The sequence below is a fragment of the Diabrotica virgifera genome, chromosome 9 (assembly GCF_917563875.1).
Source record: "Diabrotica virgifera virgifera chromosome 9, PGI_DIABVI_V3a".
Lineage (NCBI taxonomy): Eukaryota > Metazoa > Arthropoda > Insecta > Coleoptera > Chrysomelidae > Diabrotica > Diabrotica virgifera.
Genome location: NC_065451.1, coordinates 21210815 through 21225819, shown reverse-complemented (window position 1 = coordinate 21225819; position 15005 = coordinate 21210815). Strand labels below are relative to the sequence as shown.

The window sequence follows — 15005 nt, the reverse complement described above, 5'->3', positions numbered from 1 at the left end:
GGATTTCTCCTTTTTTTACAAAAAAATATATTGATTTTTTAACCGTAACTTTTTTATTTTTAATCTTGGATACTGTCGTAAAAAAAATAATTTTGTAGAGTTTTAGAAGATCTATAAACATTTTTTCGCATTTCTGATGCTAATTTTTCTATTCTGAAGAAAAGCCATTTTTTCCAAAGTACAAAAATTCGTTATTCGCTTTTAACTACATTTTTTTTAAAACTGATCATTCTAAGCCGGTCATACTTCTAGAACCTATTAATAATACATAAATAAAGAATACCAAATAAGGTCAATGACTAATTTTAATTAGGGTGGTAATTAGGAGGTTGCTTCCGATAACTTTTTCGCTGAAAAAAATAGGAACTGACATTCTTTTCATTATAAGCCACTTAATTTTTAAGCTAAAGACTTTTTTTATTTCTGAAGATAGATATTTTTAAATACTTTAAATTAGTTTTAACAAGTTATTATTGACTTAAATGTACTATTAAGTGAGGATAACATTAAAATTTTGAAACTAATTATGACATTTCTTCAAAAAATTAAATTAAAAAGTGTGAATGTAAAACTAATCGTTTGAATGAATAGGTATTTCCTTCGTATTATACAGGGTGTCCCGAAAAGATTGGTCATAAATTATACCACAGATTCTGGGGTCAAAACTAGGTTGATTAAACCTCATTTACCTATATACAATAGTGCACACAAAAAAAGTTACAGCCCTTTGAAGTTACAAAATGAAAATCGATTTTTTGTCATATATCGAAAACTCTTAGTAGTGTAGGAAACAGAGGTTGAACCTTGCAAAATGGACACAAGTCCGGTTTTATTTTTTTTCTGGCATATCAAGGGGTGCTTATTATAAGACTAACTTTTTCTGAAAAAATTTCGCCCCGGAACCCCCCTTTTCACCCCTTTAAAGGGGGTAATTTATGGTTTTTGCAGAACGTAGCCCTTCCTGTACCTTTTACAAAAAATTTCTTTTATAGAAATATGAAGAGAACTATATTTTCTACGATTTATTTTCGACAGCATCTCTCTATCCTCCACCGTTTAGCAAGGGTTGCGCCCCAAAGATGACAAGTTTTTAAAAAAGATGTTTTTAAAAAAAATATATTTTTCCCTAACTGTAACGGAAATTAAAAAGAAATTCTGCGGAAATTATTCACAAATAGATGGTTGATTTTTTGGTATAGGTTTCACTTAAGGGTAATTGCCCTTTTTTTAATTACAGGGTGTTACATTTTAAAAAACCCCTTTTTATACCATCTGAACCGTTTATGCTAGAGTAAAAATACTTTCAGCGATTACCCATGTACTGGTGTTATTTACAAATTTGTATAATGCACGCCCATTTTTTCCCCGGAACCACCCAAAAAAAGAAGAATTAATAAATAAAGTGATTTTCTTGGAATCCTTCACACACAATGCCCTTCATTAATATTCTTCATATATCATTTTGTGCAAGTTATTATTACCCATGCATGGACACTAAAAGCGATTTCCTAGTGCAACTCCTGTAGCCAAAAACAATAAATAAAATGGGGGGTTGAAAATTTTTTTTTGTTTTTTGCTTTTTGATCCATATGGGCATATGCTTCATCAATAGTGCTTTTCAAAAATATATATGGTTATTGCAACATCCCTGCGCAAACCACCCCTATCCTTGAAAATATACTGCAGAAACTACCCCTATACCTTATCCAGCATGTTTTTACGATTTTCTCATTACCTATTCATTTTTTTTAAACAAAATTTATACAAGGTTAAAGACCACTATTTACTCTAAAAATTAGGTCGTATTCATTTTTTTCGTTTAAGCAACCGTTACGGCACAGTGGCGCCGTAAACCTCATATATGCTTTGACGGGCTCCAGTTTTTGTTTATTTTTTCGTCATCTGTTTGTTTTATTGATAAAGTACTTATGTAAAATAAAACAACACAGTGTAACCTACAAATCATGACCTATGCACGTTTTACATTCTTTGCTCCCCAAAGCTACAGTGGTGGCCCAAAATAAATTTTTTCATATTTTCGCCACCTACACGCATTTTATTGCGTTAATGCTACCTTAATAGCACAATATTCACCCCTAAGTGGTCGTTAAGCAGTGGCGGATCCAGGGAGGGGTGATGGGGGCGATCACCCCCACCCCTCTCAAACCAAAAGATATTATATTTGAAGATTAAAAAATATTCATTTATTTTTACAGAAATACTTATATTATATTAATATTATTTTTATAAGAATGACTTTTTATGCTTTAGCGACAGTGGCGGATCCAGCATCGTTAAGAGGAGGGTGCCAATTGGTTAAATTACTATAAAAATAAATGAATATTTTTATAATCTTTGAATATAATATCACTTGGTTTGAGAGGGGGGGAGGTGATCACCCCCATCACCCCTCCCTGGATCCGCCACTGCGTAGCGACCACCTAAGGGTAAATATTGTGCTGTTAAGGTAGCATTAATGCAATAAAATGCATGTAGGTGGCGAAAATATGCAAAAAGTTATTTTGGGCCACCACTGTGGCTTTGGGGAGCAAAGAATGTAAAATGTGCATAAGTCATAATTTGTAGGTTACACTGTGTTGTTTTATTTTGCATAAATACTTTATCAATAAAACGAACAGATGACGAAAAAAAAAAACAAAAACTGGAGCCCGCCAAAGCATATATGAGGTTTACGGCGCCACTGTGCCGTAACGGTTGCTTATACGAAAAAATGAATAGGACATAATTTTTAGAGTAAATAGTGGTCTTTAACCTTGTATAAGTTTTGTTTAAAAAGAATACATAGGTAATGAGAAAATCGTAAAAACATGCTCGCCAAGGGATAGGGGTAGTTTCTGCAGTATATTTTCAAGGATAGGGGTGGTTTTCGCAGAGATGTTGGAGTAACCATATATATTTTTGAAAAGCACTATTGATGAAGCATATGCCCATATGGATCAAAAAGCAAAAAACAAAAAAAAATTTCAACCCCCCATTTTGTTTATTTTTTTTTTGCTACAGGGGTTGCACTAGGAAATTGCTTTTGGTGTCCATGCATGGGTAATAATAACGTGCACAAAATGATATATGAAGCATATTAATAAAGGGCATTGTGTGTAAAGGATTCCAAGAAAATCAATTTATTTATTAATTCTTCTTTTTTTTTGGGTGGTTCCGGGGAAAATGGGGGGTGCATTATACAAATTTGTAAATAGTACCAGTACATGGGTAATCACTGAAAGTCTTTTTACTCTAGCATAAACGGTTCAGATGGTATAAAAAGACGTTTTTTAAAATGTAACACCCTGTAATTAAAAAAAGGGCAATTACCCTTAAGTGAAACCTATACCAAAAAATCAGCCAATTATTTGTGAATAATTGCCGCAGGATTTCTTCTTAATCTCCGTTACAGTTAGGGAAAAATATATTTTTTTTAAAAACATATTTTTTAAAAACTTGTCAACTTTAGGGCGCCACCCCCGCTAAACCGTGGATGATAGAGAGATGGTGTCGGAAATAGATCGTAGAAAATATAGTCCTCTTCATATTTCTATAAAAGAAATTTTTTGTAAAAGTTACAGGAAGGGCAACGTTTCGCAATAACTACAAATTACCCCCTTTAAAGGGATGAAAAGGGAGGTTCCGGGGCGAAATTTTTTCAGAAAAAGTTAGTCTTATAATAAGCACCCCTTGATATACCAGAAAAAAAATAAAACCGGACTTGTGTCCATTTTGCAAGGTTCAACCTTTGTTTCCTACACTATAGAGATTTTTTATTTGAAATGGACATGTGGCACTCTTATGGTAGGAACATCTTAAAAAAAAATTAACGTGAAATTTGTGCACCCCATAAAAATTTTATGGGGGTTTTGTTCCTTTAACCCCCCCAAACTTTTGTGTACGTTCCAATTAAATTATTATTGTGGCACCATTAGTTAAACACAATATTTTTAAAACTTGTTTGCCTCTTAGTACTTTTTCGATAAGCCAGTGTTTATCGAGATATTTTGAATATTTTTGTCGAATCCACCTCATATTTGCATATGGTTAAGTACGATTGTAGCGACCTGTTAATAATCTGAAAATTTATTTATAATTTACATTTTTAGGTATATTTTGAAAAAGAAGCCACATCTCGATAAAAGGTGACTTATCAAAAAAAGACTAAGAGGCAAAAAAGTTTTAAAAATACTGTGTTTAACTAATGGTACCACAATAATAGTTTAATTAGAACGTACCCAAACATTTGGGGGGTTTAAAGGTACAAAACCCCCTTAAAATTTTTATGTAAACATATTAAAAAAGAAGCCGCATCTCGATAAAAACTGACTTATCGACAAAATACTAAGAGGCAAAAAAGTTTTAAAAACGTTGTGTTTAACTAATGGTACCACAATAATGAATTAATTGGAACGTACACCAAAGTTTGGGGGGGTTAAGGGAACAAAACCCCCATAAAAATTTTATGGGGTGGACAAATTTCACTATAATTTTTTTTAAGATGTTCCTGCCATAACAATGATACATGTCCATATTCAACAAAAAATCTCTAATAGTTTTCGTTATATTGAAAAAAAAATCGATTTTCATTTTGTAACTTCAAAGGGCTGTAACTTTTTTTATGAGCAGATTTGTACTAAGGTAAGTTAGGTTCAATCGAACTATTTTTGACCCCAGAATGTGTGGTATAATTTATGACCAATCTTTTCGGGACACCCTGTATAATGTATGAATGAGATATTTCCTGTAATTGTAATTAATTATATTATTTTGTAACCTATGTATGTTGGAAAAAAAATATATTAAAAAAAAATAAATAAAAAAATAAAAAATTAAAAAACAAAAAAAAATTAATATAGTTGTATTTATTAACATAGTAAGTAGGCATTTGTATTTTTTATTATTCTTTATTTTTAAGTGTATACTGGACAATTTTATACTTATGAATGAATAATAATTTTATATGTTACATAATATTTTTATGTTACATGGCTAAAGGTTCTGAACCAAGGCCAGAACCAAAACAAAAAAAAAGTTATCCTTGAAAAATGCATAGTTTTCCCTTCTTTTGACTTTGAAACTACAATATTTATCATTTGACATTTGACATCAACACTGGGTTTTTCCCCAGTGTGCACTCTTATATGTTTTTTTAAATTACTTGCTAGATTAAACAGCTTAAAACAAATTTCACACTTATGAGGTTTTTCTCCAGTGTGAAATCTCAAATGTAATTTCAAACCCCTTGCTTGAAAAAATTGTCTAAGAAAAATTTCACACTTGTGTGGTTATTCTCCAGTGTGCACTCTCAAATGGTATTTCAAATGACTTGACGTAATAAACTGCTTAAAACAAATTTCACACTTGTAAGGTTTTTCTCCAGTGTGCAATCTCATATGTTGTTTTAAAGTGCCTGCTTGATTAAACTGTTTGAAACAAATTTCACACTTGTGAGGTTTTCTCCAGTGTGCACTATCAAATGTTGTTTTAAATGACCTGCTCGACTAAATTGCTTAAAACAAATTTCACACTTGTGAGGTTTTTCTCCAGTGTGCACTAACAAATGTCTTTTTAAATTACCTGATTGACTAAACTGCTTAAAACAAATTTCACACTTGTGAGGTTTTTCTCCAGTGTGCACTATCAAATGTTGTTTTAAAGTGCTTGCTTGACTAAACTGCTTAAAACAAATTTCACACTTGTGGGGTTTTTCCCCAGTGTGCACTCTTATATGTTTTTTTAAATTACTTGCTAGATTAAACAGCTTAAAACAAATTTCACACTTATGAGGTTTTTCTCCGGTGTGAAATCTCAAATGTAATTTCAAACCGCTTGTTTGAAAAAATTGTTTAAGACAAATTTCACACTTGTGGGGTTTTTCCCCAGTGTGCACTCTCATATGTCTTTTTAAATTACTTGCTAGATTAAACTGCTTAAAACAAATATCACACTTGTGAGGTTTTTCCCCAGTGTGCACTCTCAAATGGTATTTCAAATGACTTGACGTAATAAACTGCTTAAAACAAATTTTACACTTTTGAGGTTTTTCTCCAATGTGCAATCTCATATGTTGTTTTAAAGTAACTGCTAGATTAAACTGTTTGAAACAAATTTCACACTTGTGAGGTTTTTCTCCAGTGTGCACTATCAAATGTTGTTTTAAAGTGCTTGCTTGACTAAACTGCTTAAAACAAATTTCACACTTGTGGGGTTTTTCCCCAGTGTGCACTCTTATATGTTTTTTTAAATTACTTGCTAGAATAAACTGCTTAAAACAAATTTCACACTTATGAGGTTTTTCTCCAGTGTGAAATCTCAAATGTAATTTCAAACCACTTGCTTGAAAAAATTGTGTAAGACAAATTTCACACTTGTGTGGTTTTTCTCCAGTGTGCACTCTCAAATGGTATTTCAAATCACTTGACGTAATAAACTGCTTAAAACAAATTTCACACTTGTGAGGTTTTTCTCCAGTGTGCAATCTCATATGTTGTTTTAAAGTGCCTGCTTGATTAAATTGTTTGAAACAAATTTCACACTTGTGAGGTTTTTCCCCAGTGTGCACTCTCATATGTCTTTTTAAATTACTTGCTAGATTAAACTGCTTAAAACAAATATCACACTTGTGAGGTATTTCCCCAGTGTGCACTCTCAAATGGTATTTCAAATGACTTGACGTTATAAACTGCTTAAAACAAATTTCACACTTGTGAGGTTTTTCTCCAGTGTGCAATCTCATATGTTGTTTTAAAGTAACTGCTAGATTAAACTGTTTGAAACAAATTTCACACTTGTGGGGTTTTTCCCCAGTGTGCACTCTCATATGTATTTTTAAATTACTTGCTAGATTAAACTGCTTAAAACAAATATCACACTTGTGAGGTTTTTCCCCAGTGTGCACTCTCAAATGGTATTTCAAATGACTTGACGTAATAAACTGCTTAAAACAAATTTCACACTTGTGAGGTTTTTCTCCAGTGTGCACTCTCAAATGGTATTTCAAATGACTTAACGCAATAAACTGCTTAAAACAAATTTCACACTTGTGAGGTTTTTCTCCAGTGTGCAATCTCATATGTTGTTTTAAAGTGCCTGCTTGATTAAACTGTTTGAAACAAATTTCACACTTGTGAGGTTTTTCTCCAGTGTGCACTATCAAATGTTGTTTTAAATTACCTGTTAGATTAAACTGTTTGAAACAAATTTCACACTTGTGAGGTTTTTCTCCAGTGTGCAATCTCATATGTTGTTTTAAAGTGCCTGCTTGATTAAACTGTTTGAAACAAATTTCACACTTGTGGGGTTTTTCCCCAGTGTGCAATCTCATATGTTGTTTTAAATTAACTGCTAGATTAAACTGTTTGAAACAAATTTCACACTTGTGAGGTTTTTCTCCAGTGTGCACTATCAAATGTTGTTTTAAATGACCTGCTCGACTAAATTGCTTAAAACAAATTTCACACTTGTGAGGTTTTTCTCCAGTGTGCACTAACAAATGTCTTTTTAAATGACCTGGTAGACCAAACTGCTTAAAACAAATTTCACACTTGTGGGGTTTTTCCCCAGTGTGCACTCTCATATGTTTTTTTAAATTACTTGCTAGAATAAACTGTTTAAAACAAATATCACACTTGTGACGTTTTTCCCCAGTGTGCACTCTCAAATGGTATTTCAAATGACTTGACGCAATAAACTGCTTAAAACAAATTTTACACTTGTGAGGTTTTTCTCCAGTGTGCAATCTCATATGTTGTTTTAAAGTAACTGCTAGATTAAACTGTTTGAAACAAATTTCACACTTGTGAGGTTTTTCTCCAGTGTGCACTATCAAATGTTGTTTTAAATTACCTGCTAGATTAAACTGTTTGAAACAAATTTCACACTTGTGAGGTTTTTCTCCAGTGTGCACTATCAAATGTCGTTTTAAAGTACCTGCATGACTAAACTGCTTAAAACAAATTTCACACTTGTGAGGTTTTTCTCCAGTGTGCACTATCAAATGTCGTTTTAAAGTACCTGCTCGACTAAACTGCTTAAAACAAATTTCACACTTGTGGGGTTTTTCCCCAGTGTGCACTCTTATATGGTTTTTTAAATTACTTGCTAGATTAAACTGCTTAAAACAAATTTCACACTTATGTGGTTTTTCTCCAGTGTGTAATCTTAAATGTAATTTCAAACCACTTGCTTGAAAAAATTGTCTAAGACAAATTTCACACTTGTGTGGTTTATCTCCAGTGTGCACTCTCAAATGGTATTTCAAAGCACTTGACGTAATAAATTGCTTAAAACAAATTTCACACTTGTGAGGTTTTTCTCCAGTGTGCACTCTCAAATGGTATTTCAAAGAATGTGCTGTAGTAAACTGTTTGAAACAAATTTCACACTTGTGAATTTTTTCTCCAGTGTGCACTATCAAATGTTGTTTTAAATTACCTGCTAGATTAAACTGTTTGAAACAAATTTCACACTTGTGAGGTTTTTCTCCAGTGTGCACTATCAAATGTCGTTTTAAAGTACCTGCATGACTAAACTGCTTAAAACAAATTTCACATTTATAGCGTCTTCCTTTTATGTATTTAGTTGATGTTTTTCCTTCAGCATGAGTGTTTGGATAATTTGCTTCGTGAGATGAATGTTCAGTTAACACTTCCGTAATTTCCATTTTGGTGTCTCGGAGAAAATCTAAAAATCAAACTGACTATAATATAAATTTTTCAGTAGGTACTATGGGAAATTAATGTAAAAGCAAAGAAACATTTAAATTCAAAGTTAATAAAATGCAAGGCAGCTGGAATGTGCTCAAAAATACAAATTCAGTACAGAGTGATGCATTAAGAATGTCCAATGTCATGAGTTGTAGATTCTAAAGCTCAAAATATTAAGATTTGACCCAAATCACTTCTCCTTCCGTCAAATAGAACGTTGTGTAAATGTCTAATTTATATTAATGATCTTTCACAGACACACCTTTAGTCCAGGAACTTAAGCTTTTCACCTCGCAATTTTTACGGAATGGATCGATTTGCTTGAAAATTTGAAAATAAGTAGTGGATAGTCCAAAGATCAAAATCTATATGATGCCGAAAGGCGCTTTTACCGGTTCCATGATATCTCGTAAAGCGACAGTTCGTAACCGGACAGTTAGTAACGGACAATAATTCGTAACGTCCAAATTGAATTATTTTGTTTATTGTTGTTAACGTGGAAACTAACTGTTGTTACAGTTATAAATGAAATTATGTTTATCAATTTAACGAATCAGTATCAGGATAAATATTTTTAAGGCATTTCATATTTCGTGTTTCAGAATATAATAAAAGTATTTAAACCAAGTATTAAAGTATTAAAAGCCATCCCTCTTATCAAGTATAGCCGTTGATTGAATGCCCCAAAGCTATTACCAATCACAAGGTTTATTATAATAACAGGTAATCATAATCTATCCTTTACAAAATGTTTATTTAAAAAGTTTGGAATGTCTAAAGACGGTTAGGTCTGGATCCCGCGTATGAAAAAAAAGTTGATTAATAGCAAGCTGAAAATTTGTTAATAGCTTAAGGGTGTCTAGTCGAATAACCTTTGATATATGGGAACACTGGAACAGGGGCAGTTTTAATTGTGGAACAGGTTAAAAATTTGGAACGGTCAGACCACGAAAACGGTACATTTATTTTGTCCGACAGAACAGACTTAAACTCTCCGAACAGAGATTAAACTCTCATGCAAAAATCAGACTGCTATTTATCACCAAATAACCGTTTTAATCAGTGGAACATATAGAATATGTCAAATGACAGGAATTATGAAAGGTAATAAATAGCAGGCTGATTTTTGCATGAGAGTTTAATCTCTGTTCGGAGAGTTTAAGTCTATTCTGTCGGACAAAATAAATGTGCCGTTTTCGTGGTCTGACCGTTCCAAATTTTTAACCTGTTCCACAATTAAAACTGCCCCTGTTCCAGTGTTCCCATATATCAAAGTTTATCCGACTAGACACCCTTAAGCTATTAACAAATTTTCAGCTTGCTATTAATCAACTTTTTTTTCATACGGGGATCCAGACCTAGGTTGCCAGATTAAAAATTTCAGGAATTAAGTACTTCATTATTCCTTTGTCTAGGTAAATGCAAATTTAAGGAACAATAAGAGGAATAAACTTTTATTAAGAATATTGTTACAAGTTTGTATGTATTTAAATATTTGTTTGTGTTTAAAGACTTTTAATATACTCTGAAACACGAAATATAAAATGTGTTAAACATGTTTATCCCCATACTGATTTGTTAAATTGATAAACATAATATGAATTATAACTGTAATAACAGTTAGTTTCCAGGTTAACAAAAATAAACAGAATAATTTAATTTGGACGTTATGAATTTTCCGTTACGAATTTGTATAGTTACGAACTGTCGCCGTGACCAAGTGTCGCCGTTACGAACTGTCGCTGGTACGAATTGTCTGGTCACGGCTTTTACCATGGGGGTGGTTGCCATCCCATCTCGGGGGTTTAAATTTTTTATTATATTTTGACGCAAAAGTTGATAAAAACATTCATTCTAAGCAAAAAATGTTCTATACATTTTTGTGATAAAATTAATAGTTTTTGATTTATTCGCTATCGAAAGTGTTAGTTTTACATATATCGAAAAAATTCATGTTTTTTGATATACTCATTTACGATTCACTCAATTTTTGCTGTAGAAAATTTTTTTTTAAACCAAGTTCTTGGGAATTAAATAACCTACAATTTCATACTTAAACATTTTTTCGTGTCTCTGATGCTAATCTTGCAATCCTGAAGAAAATGGCATTTATTACCAAACACCAAAAATTCGTTATTCGCTTTAAACTCCAGTTTTTTTAAAACTAATCATTCTAAGCTAGTCAAACTTCTAGAATCTATTAACAGTATATAAATAAAGAATGAATAAGGCCAAAGAGTAAAAACAGCGCTAACTTACATTATTATGCTTCCAATTGGATTTCTCCTTTTTTTACAAAAAAATATATTGATTTTTTAACTGTAACTTTTTTATTTTTAATCTTGGACACTGTGGTAAAAAAATAATTTTGTAGAGTTTTAGAAGATCTATAAACATTTTTTCGCATTTCTGATGCTAATTTTTCTATTCTGAAGAAAAGCCATTTTTTCCAAAGTACAAAAATTCGTTATTCGCTTTTAACTACATTTTTTTAAAAACTGATCATTCTAAGCCGGTCATACTTCTAGAACCTATTAATAATACATAAATAAAGAATACCAAATAAGGTCAATGACTAATTTTAATTAGGGTGGTAATTAGGAGGTTGCTTCCGATAACTTTTTCGCTGAAAAAAATAGGAACTGACATTCTTTTCATTATAAGCCACTTAATTTTTAAGCTAAAGACTTTTTTTATTTCTGAAGATAGATATTTTTAAATACTTTAAATTAGTTTTAACAAGTTATTATTGACTTAAATGTACTATTAAGTGAGGATAACATAAAAATTTTTAAACTAATTATGACATTTCTTCAAAAAATTAAATTAAAAAGTGTGAATGTAAAACTAATCGTTTGAATGAATAGGTATTTCCTTCGTATTATATAATGTATGAATGAGATATTTCCTGTAATTGTAATTAATTATATTTGTAACCTATGTATGTTGGAAAAAAAATATATTAAAAAAAAATAAATAAAAAAATAAAAAATTAAAAAACAAAAAAAAATTAATATAGTTGTATTTATTAACATAGTAAGTAGGCATTTGTATTTTTTATTATTCTTTATTTTTAAGTGTATACTGGACAATTTTATACTTATGAATGAATAATAATTTTATATGTAGTTACATGGCTAAAGGTTCTGAGCCAAGGCCAGAACCAAAACAAAAAAAAAGTTATCCTTGAAAAATGCATAGTTTTCCCTTCTTTTGACTTTGAAACTACAATATTTATCATTTTTGACGAAGAAGGGCTAGCATAATAAAGTATAGCTCGATTATTATCGGCCTTAAAAAAAGTGAAAGGCACGGTTTTGTTTATTTTTTCAAAGGGTACATTTTTGTTAAGTAAAGTTGTTTTGATAAAACGAAATCTTTTGGAGTTATTAGCAGAAAACTTATTAAAAACATTGATTTTTTCGATATAAAACTAACACTTTCGATAGCGAATAAATCGAGAACTATTAATTTTATCAAAAAACTGCATAGAACGTTTTTTGCTTAGAATGAATGTTTTTACCAACTTTTGCTGTCAAAATATAATAACAAATTTGCACCCCCGAGATGGGGCGGTCATCACCCCCATGGTAAATGCCAATGGTGAATATAAAATTCTTAATTGTATGCCAAAAAATGCGAAATAACTACCTCTTTAAATCTACCAAATTTCATTTGCATATCTCAACTGATTTTAGAGGAATAAATAAATCGTTTTTTAAGCAAAAATTCAACAGCCTGCATCTCAGAAACGAAGCATTTGCGGACATATGTTTATAAAGCAAACTGTCATTAGTTTTCATGCAGAATTGCCCCTTAAAGTTTGTCGCACTTATTTAGAAACACCCTGTATTGATGAAGAACGTTGCTAGTTGTTAAAGTACCTAACTTTTTTATTAACCATCTTAAGCGAATGAATCAAAAAGAAAAATGTTAAAAAAGCCTAAGGCTACAGTTGAGTTTTAATTTCAATATTTTATATACGCTAGAATATTCCACAGGGTGTTCTAAACTTTGAGGAAAAAACACACTATCATTGTTACACCCGGTATACAATGACACATGTCATGATATTCTTGAAGAACAAAGCTATAACATATTTAAAAAAATCACTAATTTCGGACAACAGGTTTAGGAAATACGAAACATCAAAAATGTAGAATTTTGAAGGTGGTGCATTAATTTTGATGCTTAGTGTATGTATGGAATATGTCATCAGAAAAATGTCCATAAACCAAAAAAATTTAGTGTTTAATCAGTCTAAGCACATTGCAATGTACGCAGATGACATAAACTTGATGAGAAGAACCACAAGAGATGTCATAAATTATATGTGGAGCTTGAAGAAAAATGCGAATGAAATAATGTCGTCAATGTAGATAAAACTAAAGCCCTAATACAAGCAAGGAACCAACAAAACTTGCAGAAATTAACCACAGATGACACTAATATAGAAGTAGTACAACAGCTCACATACTTGGGTCATTGGGTGTACAGATAAATGAGAATGGCAGCGAGGAGTAAGAAATACTGAAACAGATAATGCTTACTAACAAAGCATACTTCTCTCTGTCGCAGGTATTACAATCCAAAGACATCCATAGGGAAGTAAAGTTTAAAATATATCCTCTTCAATCTTTCTCTCCTCATTTGTAAAAACAATAAACGAAAATCTAATCTATAAAAACTATAAAAAAATGATTTGATAGACATAATATGACAGGTCCAGCATAATGGACATCAGGACTTAGCTTTCATATAATTTAAGTATGAAACTGAAAAAACATTCTCGTTCAGGAGAAATAGGTACACAGGTACATTTTGCATTTTGTACAAAAGAATCTCGTCTTCTTAGTGCATCCAAGAGGTTTAGGCAACGCAGTAAGAATTCCTATGGCTGACAGAGCATATTGGCAAATGGTCATTACTGGTTTTTCTTACATTTATAGGTGATATTCAGTTATTTATTATATTATTTATGTAATCAGAAATGTAAACATTTTAGCCCTAGGCCTACAAGGCCTGTTGTACTTAATAAATAAATATATATTATAGGCGATAACTGGACAACTGTAGATCTTTTTACAGGAATTATGGGCACTTCATCTTCAGATGTCTTCGGTTCTCTTGAAACAGACGCACTAGCTTGTCTCCCGTTTATATGCTTACCACCTAGAGCTAGTGACCTTCCAACATACAGCTTAAATTCCTGTAAATCCATTTCCTTTGAACGTTATCGCTATCCTCACTGACGAAAAAATTGTTATCTGTCAAAATAGCCTCCAATGCATGTTCTATCAATATCCTTTTACTATCTGTAACTAAACTTAAAAAACGTTAGTATGGTAACATATTTTGCTGACTAAGCCCCAATGTCCAAAATGCTGGACAAACCGTTTAGAGGACCCCTAACGTGTCCATTTTTAATTACTTTCAAATATATATTTACCACAAATACGTCCAAACCTCAAGTAATGTATATTAAAAACGATCAATACTTTAAAGTACAGAAAAACACTACAACTTACTGTATTTTTGTGGAGCCACCATTATAACTTAAAAATTTCACCACATGTAACAACAAACTACCGAAGTAGGCGCTGTTCTCAAATTTTTCAAACGAGTAAATTTTACTTATAAATAAAACAGCGATGCTCAAATAGTCACTGTGTAATAAATTAGTAAACATTGTCCAGCTGGCTGGACCTATGGACTGAGGAGGATATAAAACAATCATATGGCCAATAGTAACATATGGTGTAGAAACGTGCATCATGACTGAACAGACAATAAACCTTATTAATACTTTTGAAAGAAAGATATTTATTTATTATTTATTTATTGACCAAAGTCCATTAGTACATGATACAATTAAAATGTCACACAAATTAGAAAAAATAAGATCTAGTAGGTACAAAATTGGTAAATACATAACAAACAATAATAAAAAATAAAATTACTTGCTCTCATTTAACAATTGAAAGCTAGAACATTTTGAAATTGACAAATACAACTTATCTTAGAACAAAGACAATAACAGTAATTGACAAATCAGTCTTGAAATTAGAACATTAAGTTAAATATAAATGTAATTGTGTGGAAAACGCAGTAAAGTCGTTCATAAAGAAATCAATATGCGGAGATAAAGTGTTTGCTAATTTAATAGTTTTACAGAGATAGGAACTTGAACCATAGTTTGTACAGTTAATGACTTCGTGGAAGGTGGTCACAGAACGGGTGGTTATTGAAGGTACACGTAGACCAATTTTATTTAAGAGTGAGATACAGAATTTATGA

The 15005-nt window shown here is 31.4% G+C and overlaps 1 protein-coding gene and 1 long non-coding RNA gene across 11 annotated transcripts in view; one reads left to right on the top strand and one right to left on the bottom strand.

Annotated features, from left to right (window-relative positions):
- LOC126892182 (uncharacterized) overlaps positions 1-15005 on the top strand; it is a 38866-nt gene that overhangs the window by 3599 nt on the left and 20262 nt on the right. For 6 of the 8 annotated variants that reach the window (XR_007700711.1, XR_007700709.1, XR_007700710.1 and 3 more), the window contains exons 2-4: positions 5623-5790; positions 6295-6462; positions 7051-7134. This is a non-coding gene — a long non-coding RNA (uncharacterized LOC126892182). Of the gene's footprint in view, positions 1-5371; positions 5456-5622; positions 5791-6294; positions 6463-7050; positions 7135-7218; positions 7303-15005 lie in introns of all 8 variants that reach the window. The other 2 variants (XR_007700712.1, XR_007700716.1) reach the window with 2 other exon arrangements.
- Positions 4931-15005, bottom strand: part of LOC126892177 (zinc finger protein 493-like) — a 97941-nt gene continuing 87866 nt past the window's right edge. For 2 of the 3 annotated variants that reach the window (XM_050661650.1, XM_050661652.1), the window contains exon 2: positions 4931-8685. In XM_050661650.1, the coding sequence (XP_050517607.1) occupies positions 5405-8685 (3281 nt within the window). In that variant the 3' untranslated portion in view covers positions 4931-5404. The remainder of the gene's footprint in view (positions 8686-15005) is intronic. The other variant, XM_050661654.1, reaches the window with a different exon arrangement.